Below are 24620 nucleotides of genomic sequence, written 5' to 3'. Positions count from 1 at the left end.
TTTCACTTATATGTGTCTTCAAGTTCTTTCGTTAATGCCTTGTAGTTTTCAAAAGACATGTCTTTTGCTTCATTCATTAAATTGAATCTTAGGTATTGTATTATTTTTGGTGCAGTTGTAAATGGGATTATTTTCTTAATTTCTCTGATAATTCATTATTAGTGTAAAGAAACAGCAGATTTTTGCATGCTGAAATTATATCCTGTAAATTTACTGAATCCATTTATTAGTGCTAAGAGTTTTTTAATAAAATCTTCAGGGTTTTCTATACTTAATTTCAAGATATCTGCAAATGGTGATTTGGTTCTTCCTTTAGATGCCTTGTGTGTGTGTGTGTGTGTGTGTGTGTGTGTGTGTTTATAGCTATATATATAGTGTGTGTATATATATATTTTTTTTCTTTCTTAATTGTTCTGGCTAAGACTTCCAATAACTATGTTGAATAAAAGTGGTGAGTATTCTACTGGGTATTTACCCCAAAGATACAGACGAGGTGAAGAGAAGGGCCATATGCACCCCAATGTTCACAGCAGCATTGTCCACAATAGCTAAATTGTGGAAGGAACTGAGATGCCCTTCAACAGATGACTGGATTAAGAAGATGTGGTCCATACATACAATGGAATATTACTCAGCCATCAGAAAGAACAATTACACAACATTTGCAGCAACATGGACGGGACTGGAAGAGATTATGCTAAGTGAAATAAGTCAAGCAGAGAAAGACAATTATCATATGGTTTTCACTCATTTATAGAACATAAGAAATAGGAAGATCGGTAGGAGAAGGAAGGGAAGAATGAAGGGGGCGGTAAACAGAAGGGGGAATGAACCAGGAGGGGCTGTGGACTTGGGAAACAAACTGAGGGCTTCAGAGGGGAGGGGGGTGGGGGATTGGGATAGGCCAGTGATGGGTATTAAGGAGGGCACATATTGCATGGTGCACTGGGTGTCATACGCAAATGATGAATCATGGAACATTGCATCAAAAACTGGGGATGTACTGTATGGTGACTAACATAACAAAATAAAAATAAAAATAATAAATTAAAAAAAGTGGTGATCATGAATATCTATTCCTGATCCTAGAGGAAAAGTTTTCCACTTTTCAATGTTGAATATATTAGCTATGGGCTTGTCATGTATGGCCTTTATTATGTTGAGTATGTTCCTTCTTTGTTGGGAGTTTTTACCATAAATGGATGCTAAATTTTGTCACTTTATCTACATCTACTGAGATGATTATATGATTTTTATCCTTCATGTTCATGTGGTATATCACATTGACTGATTGTGAATGTTGGACCATCCTCGCATCCCTGGAATAAATCGCACTTAATCACAGTGGATGATCCTTTTAATGTATTGTTGATTTCGATTTGCTAATATTGTGTTGGGGATTTTTATATCTATGTTTATCAGAGATATTGTCCTTTAGTTTTCTTTTTGTATGTCATCCTTGTATGGTTTTGGTATCAGGGTAATGCAGGCCTCATAAAATGTGTTTGGAAGAGTTTCCCCTCTTTAATTTTTTGACAGAGCTTGAGAAGAAATTCTTCTTTGAATATCTGGTAGAATTCACCAGGGAAACTGGTCCCAGACTTTTGTTTGTTGAAACTTTTCTGATTACTGACTCAATCTCCCTGCTAGTAATTGGTCTATTCAGATTTTTTATTTCATCATGATTCATCCTTGGTAGGTGTATGTTTACAGGAATTTATCCACTCTTTGTGGGTTGTCCAATTTATTGGCATATAATTTAACTGTTCATAGTAGTGTCTTAGGATCCTTTGCATTTCTGTGGTATCAGTTGTAACATTTCCTCTTTCATCTCTGATTTTACTTACTTGAGTCTTCTCTCTTTTCTTGGTGAATCTAACTACAGGTTTTTTCGTTCATCAATTTTATCTTTTCAGAGAACCAGCTTTTAATTTAATTTTCTTCTTAGTCTCTATCTCATTTATTTCTTTTCTAATCTTTGTCATTTCCTTCCTTCTACTAACCTGAGGCTTCGTTTCTTCTTTCTTTAGTTCCTTGAGGTGTAAAGTTAGATTGTTTGAGACTTTTCTTGTTTCTTGAGGTAGATTCTATCTTTATGAACTTTCCTCTTAAAATTGCTTTTGCTGCATCCCGTAAACTTTGGTATGTTACCTATCCATCTTTGCTTCATTTTTATCTGATAACTTATTTTTCCTATCAGAATACTCAGCTATCTTCTTGTATTGTACATACAGTACTTCACTTATTTAGGAACATACTAACCAGAATTTCATTGTCTACAGAACTAGACAAATCACACAAAAAGTTTTTTTTTTTTCCCAATAAGTGGTCTTAAGTCTATTTGATAAAGCCTGGCTGGTAGTCTCTATGTCATCAATAACACACTAAATAACTAAAGAACGCTAGTCTCTAACTATTGGTAAAAAGGAGCCTGCTGGCTCCTAGTACATTAAAATCTTAGTAAGTTCACAAATTCACAAACTAAAGGAATCTTTTCCCACAAGGCTCCTTGGAATCCACACCTATCATTTTTAACCTTTTCAAAGGAGAGCGATTTTCTATTGCCCTTCTTCACTTCCCACTGGAAAACTTTTCTTCAAGAATTTAAAGAAAAATAAAAAAACTAATTGCCTTCTGAGAATTTCATCCCTGACTTCATTTGGTATTACTGGGAATACTGCCAGATGAAAGAGTTCTACATGCTGTTAGAAGTTCATCGTTCAGCATATTCCCTAATTTGGATGATCTACTATTTGAGAATATATACTTAAAAACAATGAAGAGGAGGAGGGGGAGTGGAAGGTAGAGGAGGAGATGAAGAAGAACGAGAGGGACAAGAAATAACAGCCAGAAAGCTTTGAGTGAGGTGACAAATTATATCACAGAATTATTGCAAGTAAATAAATCAATTTGAATTAAATTATTGCTGAGTCTACAAAGTCCTAAGCAATTAACTGGTGCAATTTACTTGAAGCAAGATACGCATTTTTCCATATGATAAATATTTGAAGGGCACACCTCCTTATTATCCATGATAGTGTACACATATAACTTTGGGGGACCACATCAAATTTGAGAAAATCTCTTACTTCTTAAGCACATGGAGGGAAGGCCAGGAGAAGCTTAACTCTATCTTACAATGATTAATGATCTCAATACTATCTGATTATTTTTTATCCTTTAGCTAAGGCTGACTTTAGGTAAAACTGCATGCTTCTTGAAGACCCAAGTTGTTCAGTTCATTTTTGACCCCTCAGAGGCTAAAAAAAAAAGTGCCTGATATATATTGGTGCTTTTTGAATCAACATAAAATAGGTTAAAATTTGTCTTGCAGGCTACCCACTCACAGAAAATGACACACCTCTGTTTTTACTAGACATTTCCTGATGCTCAAACATCAAGCCAGTCCCCTTAGATACATAAAACAAATTTACTTCATTTTTTCCCTACCATTCAAGACCTTCCACTATTAACCATCAACTTTTTGTACCTTTCTCTACCAAAAAAATAGAAATCATTAGGCTCACAGTATATCTTTTATTTTGTACTATCTGTCCCTATTTCTTATCCCTTATTCTGGGATAGATGTCTCTACGTTCTTTCCAAAGCTTCTTCATTTGTGCTTTTTGGTGAATCTACTTAGTAGTTCACTCGAGAACATGGTTAGTTTTCCTGACTAGGGTGAATGGTAGGATTTGGGTCAGGGATTTGTGGCATGTGAGAAAAAGAGATAAACAGATGCCAAAAGGGCCACTTTGGAAGAACATACATTCCCTTCCCTGAACCACACCACTTTTCATTCCTTAAACAAGCCAGTGTCGAGACTTTTTGGTAATTTCTTCTCTACGCTGATTCTTTGTTCTTTGCCATTAATAATTGTTAAGACATCCATCTCACCTCAGGATAAAAAGATATTTCACTCATTTCCGCTGCCATCGCTCTTTTAAAGCAAAACTCCTTCAAGAGAACATTCTACTATCTTATACTATTCACTTAATTTCTATATTCTGCTTTCTATCACTTCTTGATCAAAACGGCATTCTCAAAGTTCACAAATGTCCTGCCAATCACTATATCAAAAAGCATTTCCCATGTTTTTCGTTTTCTTGAACCTTTGTTTGTGGTCTCAACCCTCCTCGTGTAACTGGATAGTATACAACTTTTCATTCTGCACAATTTCTCCTTCAAATGGTCTCCTAGGAGAACATGGGCATGCTTTAATTCTCTCCCCAGGCTCCTTCCAGCCCTTCCAATGAGCCTTCCCCAAGAATCAGTCTTTTTTCTGTTTTTCCCTTATAATATTCTTCTTCTACAGTCTATCTCCGGATGTAGTTCAATTCCCAAATGACTACAGAACTCTAATCTGGCTCCAATCTGGCTACAGAGCACCAGAATGGTACACCTCAAGTACTGTTCTGAAATTTCCTTTTAGAATTATCACTGTCACTTCTCACTTAACGTTGCTAACACTGAATTCACTGTCTTCTCTGTAAACTAGTCTGTGTGAATGGCACTAATTCCTCAAGTACTGAATTTCAAAATCGTGACCCTCCTGACTTCTTCCTCATGTCTAATTAATAACATATGACAGTCTCTGAATCATTCCTTCTCAGTAGTTCCTGCAACAATCCTTAGCCAACACGTGTTGACAAAGCAGTTACAGAGAAAATTCACATATACCTAAACATGTCCTACACTCTGCCAGTTTAGCCTTTTACTCAAGCTTTTCCCATTCTTCCCATTGCACTTCTAAAACCCTACCCAGGGAGCCTGGGTGGCTCAGTCGGTTAAGTGTCTGCCTTTAAGCTCAGTCTTGATCCAAGAGTCCTGAGATCAAGCCCTCCATCAGGCAACCTGCTCATCAGGAATTCTACTTCTTCTCTGCTCTCTCTTTCTTTCTCTCTTGTGCTCTCTTGCTCTCTTAAATAAATAAAATATTTTAAAAATTTTTAAAAATAAAAAATAAATAAAATAAAGCCTTACCCAACATAGAAGGTTCACATTGAAGATAGCAACTCCAAGAAGTAGTTCTACTAAGGATAAATACTGTGTCCCACCTAAACTCCTATCATATTTTGTTTATATATTTAATTTCACACTTACTGGTCTTCCTTATATGCAGAGTATATATTTAAGTCTTATTCTATCCAAACATAACTTGTGAGCTCTTGGAATGCAGTTAACTTATCAACTCAGTTTCTCATCAGACTTAGACCTACTACAATGCTGTACACATAGTAAGTGCTTAATAATTTCCTAAGTGTCTTCAATTAAACTAAACAGAGATGGGGTTTGAGTATTAGTAAATTATTAAGAAATCTGTATTCAGATGTAGTCTGTCTGAAATTCCTTTGAAATGTCTAGAAGGCTTAGATGTATTATCCAAGGAAATAATAGCAAGATAAGGGATCAATGACCTAAAACATAAATATAGTGTCTTTTTACCCCCCAGGGGGCAGTTAAATTTAGATAAGGAGTTATTACCTAACACTTAATTTGTTCATCTGAAATTTCGATGGTTTTGTTATAGTTACTGTTTTCAGGTTTTGGTGTATGTTTTTGCTTTTTACTTTAACAATTTTTATGAGTTGAGAAATCAAAGTGAGACAAAGCTATACTCACTGAAAATACTTATTTAGCTAGTTGAAAGGTCTAAGACAGACCTTGATGTTGATAATGGTAGTTCATGCAAGAATGTTCCAACGCATTTTTCTTTCAGAACTATCTCAGGCTTTCAAATGTGATCAAACTCTATTTATGAATATATTCTGTGTATGTGGAATTTTGAAGTTTTCTAGCTATGTGCAATATCTGGAATTGAAAATTTTTCACTCTGGGTTTTTTATGTTTAAATTTAACACAAGCAGGGGTGCCTGGGTGGCACAGGGGTTAAGCCTTCGGCTCAGGGCATGATCCCGGCGTTCTGGGATCCAGTCCCACATCAGGATCCTCCGCTATGAGCCTGCTTCTTCCTCTCCCACTCCCCCTGCTTGTGTTCCCTCTCTCGCTGGCTGTCTCTATCTCTGTCAAATAAATAAATAAAATCTTTAAAAAAATAAATAAAAAATAAATTTAACACAAGCAGTATTGTGCTTTTATGACATTTTTTTCCTAACTTATAAGACAGAGTGACAAATTCAAACCTGAAGATACATTATATTCAAATAGATTGTATGTGTTACAAATGGCACAATTTCATGCTTTTTTATGGCTGAGTAATGTTCCATTGTGTGTATGTGTTTATTTATGTATGTATGTATACACATACATATAATACACATATTATATAGATAATGATATGGACAGAGCAAGAGAGTATTATGCTAAATGAAATAAGATTGTCAGGGAAAGACAAATACCATATGATTTCATTCAAAAAAAAGAAAAAGGGAGGCAAACCAAAAAAGAGACTCTTAACTCCAGAGAACAAGCTGATGGTTACCAGAGAGGAGATGGAGGGGGTGGGGGAGGAAATCGATGAAATAGGTGATGGAGATTAAGCAGGGCACTTGCTGTGATGAGCCCCCATCAGGTGTAGGGAAGTGTGGAATCACTATACTGTACCCCGGAAACAAATATTATACTATATGTTAATTAACTAGGTTTTAAATAAAAACTTGAAAAAAAAAACCTCAAATAAATCACATGAGTAAATAATACTTATTTTAAACAAACATACGTAGCACCACGTTACTTTGAAGGGGCATGTCATCATGAAGTTACTTGGCAAGTTTTGAATATTAAAATGTTTTTGGTGGCAATAATCAGGAACTGCTGAATTTCTTACTTGTACTCATCTTTAGTATTTAATTGGTTTGGAATCACAAAGCATTTACCATACATTCATCATTTCATTCCCAATCTCGCAGCAAATTCTGATTTAAAATATTACAGGTGTGTATACAGGGAAAGCCCGACAGAGAAAATGGAGAAGGGGAAGTAAGAGTGAAAGAAGGCAAGACATAAATTCTTTCGGATAACTAACTTAATTGGAGTGGTTTATATTATTTACTAATCAAGTTGATAATGGATGAAATTAAAATCATGGCTATTAAAATCTCAACTTAAAACAACTGATTGACTGGGTTTTATTTTCCTAGTGACCTAAATTAAATAACTACAAGGCAAATTTAATGATAGCACAGGTCCATGTCCGCTTTATAAAAAACCTGGGAGAATCTTATATTTGATAATGAACTCTCATATACAGTACGGCATATTCAACTTGCTTTCTTTTAGCCATATTTTTTAGTAGCAATTAGAAAGTGTGAACAGGCGAAGTAAAAATGTCCCACCCACTTAATTTTTATTTGGCTCTCTACAATCAGGTAAACACACAGGCTGCTAGGAGATAAAAGGATTTTCATCTTTCTTCACAAAATACCACAGGAGGAGAGAGAATTTTCTTAGCGTAAAACTCAGCCCTTATTCTGTCAGGCAAAGTAATTATGGAAGCAAAACAAATCCACATTGTCTAATTAGGTCATTAAAAAGCATAAATGCGTCATGGAAGTTTTTCCCCTTGCCTAAGACATAAAGTAAGACAATGAAAACAATCTGGTAATATAGAAAGGTTCAGAATTTGTTTCTTTTCAAAAATAATAGGTCCTTTCATCTTTCTATTTCCCTAAGACGAAGACAGTTAATTTGGAGACAGAATCTGTAATTAGTTCAGGGTTTACTTTGATTATGTTTCAAAATATTTAACCAAAAACAGGAAGATAGAGAAAGAAAGAAAATACATAGAAAAATTATCAAAGGAAGTGAATAAAAGCAAGAGAGTGGGTTGCTGATCAAAATGTATTGTGCAGAGACAAGATGAATATAAAATCTACATTCATATAAACACAACCAATCTGGGATACCAGAAAGCTCTCAGGAAGACTATACAGGCATCTGCCTTTGGGATTTGAAACCCGACTTTAATCACAGCTAACTTAAATAAAAACAAATGGCATGATTATTTGCCTCTTCCTCTCTCTACTTGTTATTGCTTGAGTTTTAGAAGATTCATGGCTCAAAACAGTAAGAAACAAAATGCAAAATAAAGGAAAGGAAAACAAACTTACCTGTGATCCTCTTGGCCCTCGTTTGTGGTCCCATTCCGAATGCCCCATGAGCTGTAATATAATATAATAATTACCGTAAATTTAATGATACTAATTTTATGTGGCGAATATTTTTACTCTTTCTTCTAAAGAATAATTATGTTTTTGAAATCTATGTTTTAATATGAATGTATTAAGCAGCTATAATGAATGAATTAACACACCTAAAGTAATAATAATTTCTGGTTTGATAGCTAATATTTCGATGTGTAGTGGTTTTGAAGGTACTTTAATATCACTGTGTGATACAGTCTGGTAGTCTATAGCTTTATGGTTCTTCGTCAGGACCGTCTTAGAAAGATATTAGCCCGGGTTAAGCTTTTTACATGCCATTAAGCTTCTAGCTTATTAAGAAAATATGCTAAATAAATCATTAGTATAGCTTAATTTACTGCATGACTGATAAAAACGAGAAGGCCAAAATATTTCAATCATTTTTAGTTCTGTTTTGATAATATCACAAAAATATGAGAGTTCTAAAGAGTGAAATGATTTAATGCGAAATACACCCCCCAAGGTCACAAACTGTAGATTTTCATTAAAAAAAGACACTATAAAACATTATCAAGCTAGTCCCGTAGTTGTAATAGCCCTGAGCTACTCTGCTTACAAAGCATGACATTTACTTACTGAAAATAACATGTAACTCGAAGAAAACTAAGAAAATACAAGATATTGACTGAGAGGAATAAAATTCCATTCATCTGTCCAGTACACTTACTACTCATGGGTCCCAATGGAAGCACTTCCCATCACTAATAAGCTAGCACATGAAGAGGACGGACTATTCAACATATTAATATACTTTATTAGCTTTTCTATACAACAGCAATGACCCCTTAGTAGATACAGTAAAAAACTGTTCACAATAGCAACAAAAAAGCAGTGTTTTTTTAACATTACCAAGAAATGCTTTTAACCATATACAGAAAATAGAAAGACCTTACTGATGGCCATACAATGTTCCTGATTTAGAAGACCGAATTCTACAGAATTATTAAGTTCACTGGGTGTTATACGCAACTAATGAAGCATCAAACTTTACATCGGAATCTGGGGATGTACTGTATGGTGATTAACAATATAATAAAATAAAATTAANAAAAAAAAAAAAATAAAAAAAAAAAAAAAAAAAAAAAAAGAATTATTAAGTTCAGTTCCACCCAAATTGACAGGTTTAACCCAATCTCAATCAAAAGCTATTCATATTTGTTTAGGAAACTGAAAAAAGAAAAAAAAAGACTATGTACATTTTATCTGAGAGAAAAAACTGATAAGAATCAGTTTTATTGTAAAATTAAACCCAAATTATAGGACAATGATTTAAGACTCAAAATGTAAATGAATGAAATGTAGTGGACAGTTGTGAAATGTCAAAATATGAAAAAGAAAATATAAAAATCAATGAGTATCTGATGAATTAGTCCACAAGTGAAAAAAAGAGAGAAAGAGAAACAGATTCTTTGGGGAAAAGGAGAGCTGAACCTTATAACACATACAAATATAAATTCTAGATAAAAAGACAAATTCAAAAAGATGAAATGGTAACTATAAAATAAAATCCAGGCAAATATTTAGACTACCTTGAAATATAAAAAGATTGTCCAAACTAAACAAAACAAAACACACACAGAGGATTATGATCCAGCTATGTAAAACTTCAAATGTCTGCACAAACGTCACACTGGCAAAATATTTCCATTAAATGCCAGGTAAAAAATAATATCTTCAGTACATTAAGAGCTCTACAAATTTGAAAGTCATGCAATCCTAGTAAATAATTAGAGGAAAGGACAAAGACAGTTCACAAAAATAATATCAATAATCAATACTGAGCAACAATTTTATTTGAAGTGAAAAAGTTCAGTATAAACAATAACGAGATGACTCTTACCTATTAAATTAGTGATCTGATCATGTTGAATATTTGGTAGAATTTAGAGAGCTAAGTATGCATATATATTGTTAGTTTGTAATGTATAGATACACACATGTATATATTTACACATTTATAAATACATAGACATATACTATATTTATCAATTTTAATACATACTGCATACTCTCAAAAATTCATACCCTTTCAACTAGAAAATAAAAATGTAAAAATTCATTAAGTACAATGTGTCAATCACTGTGTTATCCAACAAAAGGGAAACTATCCGCTAAATTAGAGTATAAAAAGAATATAATAGAGCATTTCAAATTTGGCTTTTAGGGCTTTTTTACAAAATTACATGTGAAATGCTCATGGTATATTAAGTGAGAAATATAACAAAGTAATTTTTTTTATTTTTATTTTTAAAGATTTTATTTATTTATTCAACAGAGATAGAAACAGCCAGTGAGAGAGGGAATACAAGCAGGGGGAGTGGGAGAGGAAGAAGCAGGCTCATAGCGGAAGAGCCTGATGTGGGGCTCGATCCCATAACGCCGGGATCACGCCCTGACCCGAAGGCAGACGCTTAATTGCTGTGCCACCCAGGCGCCCCAACAAGTAATTTTAAATTACTCATTTTTAATAAGATGATCGGTTATTTTAAGCCTTGGAATTAGTAAAATGATATAATTTTAATTTGGCTAGCACACAATTTTGGGTAAATTAGCCCAGGTAATCATCATATAAAACTGAATGCTTAGATAGTTGATATTTCTTTAATGCTTTAATTTTTTTTTTAATTTCTGGATTTAATGGCACTACATCAGCTAGTAAATATTCATTAATAAATTAGTAAATATTTAATGCACTACATCAGCTAGTAAATATTCATTAATACTCATTTAAAGTTGACTATAAAAAAGTTAAACACTAATCAACTAATGAAATAGTCTGATTTAGAAACATATAAATTAAGACCATTTAATTAGTTGTTCACTAGAACTATCAAAAACCATCCCGACACATTTCAATCACCTGCCTTATTGAGACCTTGGGAATACCTTTTATCAATAATAGGAAGAAAAAGAAAATAACAGGAAGATGGGATGCTTGTTTTGTCAACTTCAAATAAACGATAAGCTTGAGTACTACCCTGTTAGAGTAAAATAATTTTTTAAACATTTTTATTTAAATTCAATTAATTGACATACGATGTGTTATTGGTTTCAGAGGTACAGGCCTGTGATTCCTCAGTCTAGAGTAAAATAATTTTTAAGCAGAAGGATTATCTTCTCCTTTCCCTCACTGTTTTATCTAAATCTTCAGAAAAATAATACTTCATAAAAGACTGTTATGCCTACTATTCTCTTGCTAATGAGTTTCAACTAACAGGATAACTTAGTAAATTCTACTAGCATGAGTATCACAGTAAAAAGAGGTAAATAAACCACAAACACAAGTTATAATCCACAATATATTGACTTGGAATATTTGATAATGACAGGTAGTAAGTCAAAAAGATAACATTTCTCCAGGATCAGAACTAAAATAAGAAAAGCACACATTTCACTACCTTCTATCAGTAACTATGTTTAAAAAAAAAAAAAAGATGATTTTTAGTCTGAGAAAACTTTCAAAATGTAAATTCATTTGAGTCATCACTTAGTACAGAACAAGATAAACTTGATCATTCTAAGCCAGAGTTTATAAACCTCCAAAAGTTCGCTCTCTAAATCTGACCTTTTATTTTGAAACATACCAGAGTAAAATTTGCCACATGTGTATATATCAGAGAGTCATTTGCTAGCATTATACAGTAGACTAATGAGAGAGATCTAGGATAAAGGCATTTTATGTTATTCTATTATTACATATTTATATTATATATTAATATCATTATTCTATTTAAAAGTCTGAGTTGCCCAGCCATGTGTTAATATGTCCAAATGTATTTTTAAATACTATTACTACTTTTTCAAAGTAATGAAGAGTTCTAGAAATCTACATGCTATGTGAAATACAATCTAAAAAGCAATAAACTGAAATGATAAACAAGATAATTCAACAAGATTTTTTCCCCCTTTGGACTTGAGGAAATCATACAAAGGACTTGTTTTTAATTAAAATAACCTGAATCAAACTTTAACAATCATTTTAATGTTGAATGTCTGAGGTTTGTTATAATATTTTCTGTAACTTGTTAAGTGCAGAGAAAGAGGTGGTGGGGCTGCTGCCCAGAGTGTCAGGGCCCTACGATCTCCGCGATTACAGCGTACCTGGCACCGATGGGGGTGAGATGGGGAGTGGGGAAGATAAGCACATGATAGCACATGAATTTTTGTCTTATTTGCACATAGAATTTATTTAACTGCCATAATAGCACTGTTCTTAGATCATAGACCAACGACTAAAATAATCACAATGTTTTCACTATCCTTAAAAAAAAAAATCATCCATCATGTGATAAACTGCCTGACTTAACACTACAGATTATTTTTTTTAAAGATTTATCATTTTCTTTTTTTTTTAAGATTTTATTTATTTATTCAACAGAGATAGAGACAGCCAGAGAGAGAGGGAACACAAGCAGGGGGAGCGGGAGAGGAAGAAGCAGGCTCATAGCGGAGGAGCCTGATGTGGGGCTCGATCCCATAATGCCGGGATCACGGCGTTTCATTTAATTTAAATTAAATGAAAATTTAATTTAAAAACCTCATTTAAATTAAAATGAAGCATTTGGCCTACTAAACAGAACCATAGGGCTAAATGTTTTAGGAAGTACCTAGACACCTCACTAGCCTCACTCTCTTGACTAATGATTAGAAGAAATAAAAAAACTTGGCTGGTTATAATAAATAACGAAAAGGAGAGCTTGCACAATGAAGGCAGTGAATTTCAGAATTAAGGGCAAACTGATGTTGATGAGATATCAATGAGAAAGTCAAAACATCCACTGACTCAAACAGGTAGGTTTGGTATTAAGTTGCAGATGACAAGAGTAGGCATTTGACATTTTCATGGGGTTAGAGAAAAGATAGAAATGGGTCATGGACCATGAGGAACAGAAGTAGAAACTGTAGATGTTTTTCTTTCTCCTATTGAATTCATCTGGGCTAAACTTTCAAGACAATGAATAGCAGCAATGATACCTAGATAATTCTGGGAAAAGAGACCGAGAGTTCATTAACATGCTATGATACTCTTTCTGGAAAAGGAATGCTTATGATTTTACTATTAGTTATATAAAGTTTCTAGAAATGTAGGAGAGAGAGACAGATACTAAGTGTAGAAAAATGAAAAAAATTAGGATATTCAAATATATTCTAGTTGATAAAGAATACATGGCTGCTTAATTCAGGAAGAAAAAAGAATGTCTCTCACCTTCTATAAAAACTACCTTCTGAGCTCTTTAACTATGATTATTCCTCTGGGAAAAGGCATCTTAATAAGAAGATTTGGGAATTTACAGGTTACCAAGGTTATGCCCACATATGCTAAACAAAAATCTTTCCATCTGAGGAAGGAATTCTCTTAAAAAAAAAAAATTATCTTTCTTCTTTTCCAGCTCCCATTAATCAAGATAGGCAAAGTGGATACCCTTAAATTTATTTCTAGGAAACAAAGTATACTTCCTTTAAAAGAAACACAATCTGTTATTTAAAGCATTTTGAAAATCCTAACTTCCTGACACTGAGTCATTTTCATCCTTATGGAATAAATTCTTCTCTCTCTCTCTTTTATTTTTAATAATACATTTCTACATCACAGCCTTCAGCTAACAGTATGTTACACAGTACTCAGTTCCAAGGAAAACAAAACTGCTGCCAAACATCGAATTTAAAAAGTTCACAGGAGAAAGCAAAGAAGTCAGCATGGAAACAAAATGGTTCTATCCAAGCAGAGGTATTTTTAATAATAGCATGAGAAATGCAGATAGTTGAAAGTATATTTCTATAGGTAAGATACGCTTTCCTCTCTTGTTTCTGTACGGTTTTCCCTGAGCTATAGTCTCCTATTACTTTTTGTTTGTTAATATAAAAAAGAATGCCTTTCAGGGGATTCACGGGAAGAAAAATTTCACCATAACTATTACTGAAAAGAGATGAAAGACGCAGGAGAACCACAAGAGGTGAAAAAACAAAGTCTTCGCAGGTGCTTAAAGAAGTAAAAGGTTTTATTTATTTATTTATTTTTTTGACGTAACGTTCCATGATTCATTACTTGCGTATAACACCCAGTGCACCATGCAATATGTGCCCTCCTTAATACCCATCACTGGCCTATCAATCCCCCACCCCCTCCCCTCTGAAGCCCTCAGTTTGTTTCCCAGAGTCCACAGTCTCTCGTGGTTCATTCCAAAAGGTTTTAGATAGGAGGAAAGGTAACAATAGAAAGCAACATGAACATTGTCATCCTCACCTTCCTCTCCAGAAACCCATTCTTCTATTTCACTTGTTGAAAATTACTAAAGCATATTTTTAAAACATATAAAAATAATACATATACACTGTAATATATACTATTCTATATATGTACACTGTATATACTTATATATACTATGTATGGCACATGTAAGGATGTCAAAGTTAGTACATAACCTCCTTTGCTTTGCATCATTTATTCATTAAACAAATCTTTAACACATACTTATTATACACCTGTTATGTTCCAGGAACGATTCTAGGCACAACCTAACCTCAGTGAACAAACCAAGATGCATCTCTACTCACCTGGCTCTTACAGTCCTAATGAAAGGAGACGGAACACAAGCGAAGAAACATACCAGGTGATGATAAAGCTATGCAGAAGCTGAGAGTGAAGGACGGAGAATTAGTGGCTAATGGCAGTAGGGGCTGGGACTAGAGCTGCTTTCATGTAAGTAGAGATCAGGGAAGTCCTTTCTGAAAAAAATGACTCTTTTTATGAGAGAACTGTATAAATGAGAGCTGTACACAGATATCTGGCGGACAGGCTTGCCAGACAGAGGAAATAGAAGATACCAAGATCTCAAGACAGGAGCGTTAAGTGGTTAATTTGAAGAGCAGCACAGTGTCCTTAAGCTAAAAATTTTAAAAAGGGTTGGATCTTTTTAACCATAGGTATATATTTGGTATTTACTCCCTTCCTCTGGTATGGAATTATCTAAAAGTTAATCATTCACTCTGCTCATTAAAAATTGCAAAGTACGTTCTGTAGAGCAGTAAGGGACCAGGGATTCTCCCTTCCCCAAACTCTTCCTCAATTTTATTCAAATCAATGTGAATTTGTGGAACAGATCCCACACTCCACAAAGGCGCCCACAGATCAGCCATATCACAGAGGACACAGCACAAATTTGTCATCCCTTTATACATATTTTCAGGAGTCATAAAATACATAAGAGCAAGGGCTGCCTTTTAACTCCATTTACTATGAGGCATGAAATGTTCAATTGTATAAGCAAATTAAAGCTTGTCTTTACCATTAGCATGTCCCCTTTGGATTCTTCCCTTGGCAAAGTCTTTTGATAGTCTTTCTACTACTTAGGCTTGCTTTCTCCTGGATTCTAGGTGGGACGATGGGCCTGGATGGCTCACTCCCCTGTCTGCAGAGTCTACAAGATGACTGGCTTGGGAAGTCTACACAAGCTCAGTTCCTGTCTAGTCCTTTTAAGAAAACTGCTCTTAATCCTTTTTCTTTCTTTTCTTCTCCTCCTGTTATCAGTGGAGTAAGAAGTTCAAGATGACATCGTGCTCTGCAAGAAAGGTACACCAAAATCTGAATGTGATTTGGGCCTTAGGCCAAAGGTACTAAGGGAATCCCTGAGGCTCCCACACACTCTCCCTCAGCCCTGCGGGGTTCTTCCCTAGAGTTTGGGGCATAGAAAGGCCTAATGGAGGCAATATTGACCAAGATTTACTCTCCTTTATAATTAAATTGACAAACTGGGAGACTCCCTCAGCCTCCTCTGGGTAAACCAGATAGGACTGATCAATGGCCTCCTTGGTTCTTATCCACAGCCTCCCTTCACCACCACCACTTCATTGCATCCCCACACCCCAAATCCATCCCATGTGCAGGGCATGAGCCAGTGATGGAGATATTACCAAAGATTTTAGAGGGAGACTGGACATGGTTACATTACACAGAATACTGCAAAAAGCCACAAAAATATTCATCAGATACATCCAAGGGCAGCATAAAGTATCTGGGCAAGGGGAGGGGTGGGGGCGGCAGCCATCACCACTGCTTGCCCTTTAGTCCTAGGGTGGGACTAGAAAAGTGAGTCTTGTTTAGCTTACTGGTCCCAGCCTTTCATGCCTCAAGGATCCTAAGGATCTTTCTCAGGATCTTAATTCTTTTTTTCCAGAATAATTCAGTTTTCTCCTATTCTCCCCATCTCAAAACTTCAGACAAATTAGCAGGAAAAAAAAAAATTCTTTAGAACCCTTAGCACTGAAAGCCTGGAAATAGTAAAGCACTGAATGACTGAAATTAAGGGATATTTTTCTTTCACAGTCGGTAATAACTACCTAAATTCCATCCACTTGGCACAGAATAAGTCCCTGATCCTGACTCTTAGCGTTCCAACCTAGTATAAACTTCATAAACAGGAGGGAATGAGAAGATTTCAAATAGAAAGAAATCCAAATATTCTGGAGTTTGAAATCCCAGCCTCTCTCCTGCAAATCCTTCATCTATTTCTGGTAATTATGATGATATCCCCACACTCTGATTGACAGTGTTTCCATAATTCTATTTCTGTCTCTGTTCTCACAATGACAATCACTACCCTAAACCTAGTGTGGTCACTGATGAATCAAACCTTCCATTATTCTTACGTATTACATCTTGACTATCTTGATGACATCAATTTTGGCACTTTTACACTAACTTCCATCTTTGGTATTACTATTAATAATGCAATCACATCAGTCTTGTGCTTAAAAAGTGCAAAAAATTTCATAAAGAAATAGCAATAAAGTAAAATAAGCTTGTGAAATTCTGCAAAATAGAATTCTACTTAGATAGTCCCAATATATATTAACATTGTTAAACGTTTGAGGAAGTCCTAAACAAAGGAATATAATTTAACTAAACATTTCCAGAAGTATTTGCTCATAGAACACTTTTGTTTCAAAAGGAATTAACAATTTTCCTTAAAACACATTCTGAGAAACTATTTTTTTACAGTTTTCTAAGTGCTTTTCTTATACATTATTTTCATACAATTTACATAATCACATATAATCATGCAAGTTTTTCCTACTGTATTACTTTTAACAGTAAAGAATTACTGAGTCCAAACCAAATATCACATCCTGAGGAATGAAATATATTGGTAAGGAAAAAACAAAAAGACATGGGAGTTGATTTGTCTTCATGGAATTCATGGTGGTAATTAATGCCATAGATTTATTTCTCTAAAATCCATTTTCCACTCTCTAGTCTCCATCTTACTTAAAAACTGTGGAACTAGAGAAGAACTGAATTTCTCAGAAAATCCTACCTAAATACTATAAATTAATCATACTTTTTCTTTTTTTTCAAATTTTTATTTAAACTCTAGTTAGTTAACATATAGTATAATATTGGTTTCAAGAGTAGAATTTAGTGAGTCATCGCTTACTTATAACACCCAGAGCTCAATGGGTGATGGGTATTAATCATATTTTTAAATGTTGGCTATAGAATGACCTCAAAATATATAGTAAATTATGTCAAAAGTTAAGTATACCAAATTCTCCTAGTATGTCTCTTTAGTACATATAATTCATTGCTGCATTCACACACTCATTTATTCATACACCCTTTCAACAAATATTTATTGAGTACCCACAATAAATCTAGAGCCCTGTGCTCTATGTAAACATAACAAATGTTGATATTGCCAAGCCAGAAGCACCACAGAATCCTGAAGTACCTTCTGAACTACTGATAAAGTACAGCACAGGGCTTAAGCACAGGGGCTCTAGGGGGCTGCTTGGCTGGTTCAAATCTCACATATGACATGAGAGTCAGTCTTAGTAGACCCATGATCTTGGAAAATTTAGTTGATCTTTCTGTGCTTCAGTTTCAGATAATAATAGCATTAAATTCATGTGGTTTGGGGAGTATTAAATGAGCCCTTACATAAAGAAGGCTTGGTCCAGTATGTGGCGTGTTTTAAGGACCACTCATTAAATGTTAGCTATTATTTCTACCACCATTAGCAATTATGTAATATCATTTAGGTGTTATTACATTCTGATTCTTTTTTAAAAGTATAATTCAGATGATCTATATGGTTACTTTCTATTAAACTAGAATGGAAGAAACCCATCCCTTGACCCATGCCAACACACTATTTATAAAATCTGATCAAATTCATGAGTAAAACAAAACTTTGTGCATCATGACTCACAGTGACTTAACACATGTACATGATCATGGAATCTATTGAGTTTACTGCCTCAGATTCAGATTATTTTCAGTGTAGCAATTGGAAAATCCAAACTGTGACATTATGACATTACTGGATCCCCTCAGTGGTGCACGCAGTAATGATAACTGGGATGGCTTCCTCTTCCTGAGGCATAAAGAGTAGCAAAAAGCTGAGAACCACAAACAGCAAAGGCTTGAAAAGACCAGCTAGGTAAGAGCCATTGCTATGCTTCTTCAATCTGGAAAACTCTCCCACCTTCAGGTGTATCATCTATTAGCTGGAAACACAGCCAAATATCCAATGCAAGTGATAGCTAACGCCCTGAATAAAACAAGCAAACAAAACAAAACCAAAAAATCCACACTGTAAAATGGTCACAGCAAAAAACCTTTTACATTCTGAGCAAAACAAATGCATTTTTCTTGTAAAATAGTAAACCGGCATTAAGGCTTAAAGTGATTAACCCAACCAACTTTACTTCAAGTGAAACCTGAGTCTCTGAGCAGCCTTGAATGTGACTATAAATCTGTATTTTACAGTTTGCTAAGCTACCTCTTGTATTATTTCTGCCAATTTGTGTAACTGAGTAGAAATCATTAAAAACGGGGCTTTCGTTTATTATTTCCAGCTCTTTACAGGTTATTTTTAGACTGGATCATGTTAATATTTCTCAGTTTCCCCATATATATTCAGATTCCCTTTATACAATGCCTCCTGAAAGGACTCATTCAAGAATATTCACCCCCCCCCCGACAATTATTAAAACTCAGTCAAACCCACCAGGGCAACTTCATGAAACTAATCTATAAAATTGATCTTTACTTACAAGAAAAATTTGGAAATCCCAGGGAAAATAGTAAAATCCAGAAATAGTCTCAGTTGTGGCAAAAGATTTAACTCAAGATTCATGAGGTATTGCATTTGGATAGCTTTAAGGTTTTTTTCCCACTTTTTCTTAAACATTCTTATGTATTGTGTGTGGTGTAAACAACATACAGTTTCTTTAATGTAAAAACATTAAAAGTGTGTTCTGAAAACTGGGAAAATTACTTTGATCCCCAAATAGTTTAACACTTGCGAACCTATAAAAATATAGATATATTACTACTTAGTTGTTAAGCCCTTATGTATCAACAAAACAAACTAAATCCGAGGGAAATTTTCCACTTAAACCATCTTTCTTAGAAATGGTCTTAGGGCGCCTGGGTGTCTCAGTCGTTAAACAAACGTCTGCCTTTGGCTCAGGGCGTGATCCTGGTGTTATGGGATCGAGCCCCACATAAGGCTCTTCTGCTGGGAGCCTGCTTCTTCCTCTCCCACTCCCCCTGCTTGTGTTCCCTCTCTCTCTGGCTGTCTCTCTCTGTCAAATAAATAAAATCTTTAAAAAAAAAAGAAAAGAAAGAAATGGTCTTAAAAGTCTATAGCATGACTTTTTAAAACAAATCTCAACAATTCATGTTACTTAAAAAATTGAACGCATTTTCAGTCTCATAAATGGCATAAAATACCGAATTAATTTTTTACAATTTCCTCTCAATGTGAAAGTTACATTTTTCCAAAAACGCTTTTTGTGAATTTTTAAAAGTCTTATTCAATGCTAAGCCATGTTTCTCATTAGCGCCAAAAAAAACTTCAGCAAAATGACATAATTCCCAACATTTTCCAGGCTACTTCCTCCTCGTCAAACAGCTTCACTTTGGGGTTGGTGAGAAAAGGACAGATTCACTTAAGTGGCAGAGAACAATATATGCCAACTCCATTACACGTCCCTTGGGGTTCTCCTTTTTCCTCTGAGCTTGGTATTGCCAAAATTACTTTAGTTCTACTTTCTACAATTAGTAAGTTTGAGCAAAACATGTCCATTTTGTCCTCAAATTCTTAAATGTTATTGGAAATACTTTATTATAAGGCCAGAAGATATTCTCTTAGCTCATGCTTACGGTAGAACATATATCCACATCCCCAAATTTGACCTAGCCCCTCAATTCTTCTTCATGGCTCCAAGAGCCATTTGATATGTTGAAAGTAATTTCATGTGTTTGTTTACACTGCAACCAAAGTTCCTTTCATTAAAAAAAAGTTTTCTTGGAAATTTATTCCCTTTGGGGACATACTATGCAGGTCACTGGGGATGAAGGAAAAGAAATTGGAATATAAGATGTTGTGGCAAGAAAAGGGAAGGGGAAGAAAAAAGTAGGAATATAGTATGATCTGAAGTTCTTTGTTGTCAAGAACTCTTTGAATTTCAAACTTTATGAACTTTGAATTACAAACTTAATAAATTCTTTGTATTTTATGAGGTGGGTAGTATTACAGGTGCAAAAAGAATGGCCATGCTCTTCTCTATCTCAGTTCTTACTTCAAGTACTAGAGCAGAGAAACTTACTTGCCTTTTTTCCCTCTTTCTTTCTAAGCATTACTATAAGCCAGAGCCTGTATTAAAGACAAAACATAGAAAAGAGGAAGAACTAAAAAAGCTAATTTGGAGGGAAGAAACACAAGTTTCCTTGTGTTTAGGTAGACATATGGTTACCTAACGATGGCTATTTAAAAAAAAAAAAAATCATTCTGGGTTGTAGAAGACCAATCCTGATTGATGTATCAATTTACCACTAACCTTGTCAATTTGAATCAGTAATATACAATGGATGAGAGTCTAGCTTTTTAGATTATTTATGCAAATTGAAAACTCCCTGGATATTCTTGGGGGGGAAAGGGAGACATCTTAAAGAAAGTATACAATTATTATTTTTTTTTTTTAGTAAACACATTGTCTTTGCTTCCAACCATAACCAGGAGTACTAAAGATTTTACCAAGAAACATATTTCAATATAAATTGTGATTTAGAAATAGCGGGAGGGATGGAATTTGACAAAATATTTGTACATCGCTGCCACGTCACAACCAACCTTCTTTAATGAAATTGCCACAGAAAATTCTTTAGTTCCTGATCCTTTGTTGAGAAATTTAAGGATTAGAATTGGGGGATTCAAAAATGATCAGAAAGTCACATTTGAAAATTGAAAATTATTGTCATTTATGGGAATATTAGGTGATTTTCCTGTTAGCCTATGTTTCTTCCTTTTTGGAAGTGGTCATGAGGGAATGACTCTTTTCCCCTGATGTTTCTGGCTGCACAGTGTGTGCAAAATGCCCAAGATAGTCTCCTTGGAAGGGTAGACTCCAGAGTCAAATTTCTTAAAATCAAATCCCTATTTCATTCTTTCTAGTTTCATCAATCTGGGTAAGTTATTATATCACTTTTAGGTTTGGTTACCTCACTTGTAAAATGGAAATGATAGTAGTACCAACTTCACATAATTTTTAGGAAGGTGGGATAGCCAGTATAAAACCGTGCAACTGGCTTCTCACTTATTTTAGAGTTAAACCTGAACTCACTGCTATAACTTCAAGGCTTGAATATTATTTGCCATGCCTGGAATGAATTTTCCTATTTCATCTCTCCATCCCTTCTCCTCCAACCATCCATTCATCCAGCATCAATAAACATATATATTGAGCACCTACTCTCAGCCAGGCTTGATACTGGGTACTGGGTTTAGGGAGTCAACAAAGGAGACCAGCTTTTCCTTCATCTTCCCCCTCCCTTACTCTTCAGTGTGACTGTTTCCTGTACTTACTGCAATATGAAATTATCTTGTCTATTCATTTCATTACTTGTTTATTTTCTGTCTCCCATTCTAGAAAGTGAGTTTGAGGATAGCAAAAACTTTTGGTCTTATTTTCTATGTGCACGGGCCCGGTACCAGTTAAGGGACTCAATAAATATTTGTTTAAAGAATGACTGACTGGTTTGCCCAGAAGAAAATAAGGGAAGTCAACTAGATGGAAATTTAAGTAATGAGGATTTGAATCAAAAATTCTATAGCCGTGAACCCTCTGTCTTCAATTTCTTTCTCCCGAGAGTTGTCTTGCTATAAAAAAGCATCTTGTGAAATACATAAGTTCTCAAATTATGAAGAATAAAATATCTATTATTTCAGTTTTAAGATTCGGTGGCACTTCTTGATGAAATGCTGGCATACCGAGTCGCTGTAAGCTCAGGGGTGCAAACAGCACATAAGTACCCCTGAAACTAACGTAACATTGTGTGTCAACTATACTCAAATAAAAACATACGAATAAAAAGTAAAAGCAATCAACCAAGAAAGGAAAAAAAAAAGAGTAGATAAATAAAAACTCTTTGTCTCTTCACTCTAACTCAGAATAGTCTTTTGTCACTTGGCTATGTGACCAAAGGCCCCCCTCATATCACACACATTTTATTCTTTTTTCTTTTTTTTTAAAAAAAACATTTTATTTATTTATTCGAAAGAGATAGAGACAGCCAGCGAGAGAGGGAACACAAACAGGGGGAGTGGGAGAGGAAGAAGCAGGCTCATAGCAGAGGAGCCTGATGTGGGACTCGATCCCATAACGCCGGGATCACGCCCTGAGCCGAAGGCAGACGCTTAACCTCTGTGCCACCAGGCATCCCTATTCTTTTTCCTTTTTGACAGAACCCCAATTTTCATAGAGATGGTAATGCACCCAGCTTAAAAACTACATTTCCTGACCTCCCCTCCCTTACAAATCAGGCAGCCATGGGACAGTCTTGGCCAATGAGATATAAGCAGAAGTCACTGTGTGAAGCTTCCAAGAAAATTCTTTAAAAGAAGAGGCTTGGGGCGCCTGGGTGGCACAGCGGTTAAGCGTCTGACTTCGGCTCAGGGCTGATCCTGGCATTATGNAAAAAAAATCTTAAAAAAAAAAAAAAAAAAAAGAAGAGGCTTGGCTAGCTTGTCTCTTTTGCCCTTCTGCCTTTCCATTCTTCCTGCCTGGAAGGGGTATAGGATTCTGGAGATGAAGCAATCATCATCTGACACCAAATGACCATGAGGGAAAGATAATTGCTTCTGCCCCAACATCCTGAAGCCATGAAAATGTCATTACTGAGTTCTATTTGAGCAAACATGTACAAATGCAACCTCCCTCTCCCTCTCTCTCTTTCTCTGACTCTCCCCCACCTCCAGCTCTCATGAAAGAGCAGCAGTAATGAAAGGCAATCAATACATACCAAGAAAGGCCTTGGAAATGGAAGAGAAACAGATCCACACACATTAACTGACTTTGGATTTACTCCAAGGCAAAATCATAACATGCTAACCATAAGATGGGTACACAGAGGAATAACTGATGTTATCAGTTTGATTTTCATTATGTATATGACACATATATCAAATGCAGCTTCATGAATTAAACATACGCATGTTGCTTATGTCTCAGTTCCCTCTGTTGCCATATACCTGGATCTTGAAACAAAAGGACTATCACTACTGAAAGAAAGAAAGAAACAAACAAACAAACAAACAAAGACAGACAGACAGACAAATGCCTATAATGCTGAGAACCATGTAAAACCAGTTTGGAGACCAGATTAAAACAATGTTTCTGGAATATGTTTTGCAGAACTTGTTGTTAACGGTTGTTTCAGTTTAAAAAAAATCATTAAAACAGATTTTAGAACTAGTGGGCTAGACACATGTTATTTTTAATACAGAACTTCACATGTCCTTTAATATTACGACCTCTGAGAAATAAAGCAAATGAATTGCTCAATATTCTCAATTTCCCAAGTATGTTTTAACCTCAGAAACTGAACTCATTTCTCATGGAGCATCTTATGTACCATTAGAGCACAGTTTGCAAAACAATGAAGAATTTCGTTCTTCAAAAGTTTATAGTTTCAATTTAAAAAACTAAGAATTTCAGAGAACAATACAAAAACAAGTACTTCTAGATGAGTCATGAAAATGAACATTAACTTTAAAATCCAGCTTTTAGAGTAATATGTCTGATTTTTGTTTTTAAGAATAAGCATGCACAATAATTGCATCAGGAAAGTGAAAAGACAATTCAAAGAATGGGAGAAAATATTTGCAAATCATAAATCTGATAGGGGATTAGTATCTAGAATATTTGTACACAGAATACAGAGTTCTTAAACAACAAAAAGAAATTAATCCAACTGAAAAGTGGGCAAAGATTCAACAGACATCACTTCCAAGAGATATGCAAATGTCCAGCAAGCACATTAAGAAGATGCTTCATATCATTAGCCTCTGGGGAAACACAAATCAAAACAACGAGATACCACATCACACCTAATAGGATAGCTCTAATATTTAATACACTCAACAGGACGCAACAAGTATTGGTGAGGATGTG

At 34.9% G+C, this 24620-nt stretch overlaps 1 protein-coding gene across 2 annotated transcripts in view; it reads right to left on the bottom strand.

Moving 5' to 3' along the window:
- The window catches only part of PDE3A (phosphodiesterase 3A), a 305943-nt gene that overhangs the window by 114935 nt on the left and 166388 nt on the right, over positions 1-24620 (bottom strand). For both annotated transcript variants that reach the window (XM_011234010.3, XM_034646202.1), the window contains exon 2: positions 8070-8120. In XM_011234010.3, coding sequence (XP_011232312.2) covers positions 8070-8120 — 51 coding nt within the window. The remainder of the gene's footprint in view (positions 1-8069; positions 8121-24620) is intronic.

The sequence above is a fragment of the Ailuropoda melanoleuca genome, chromosome 16, assembly GCF_002007445.2.
Source record: "Ailuropoda melanoleuca isolate Jingjing chromosome 16, ASM200744v2, whole genome shotgun sequence".
Lineage (NCBI taxonomy): Eukaryota > Metazoa > Chordata > Mammalia > Carnivora > Ursidae > Ailuropoda > Ailuropoda melanoleuca.
This window is presented reverse-complemented; position numbering and strand designations above follow the sequence as displayed.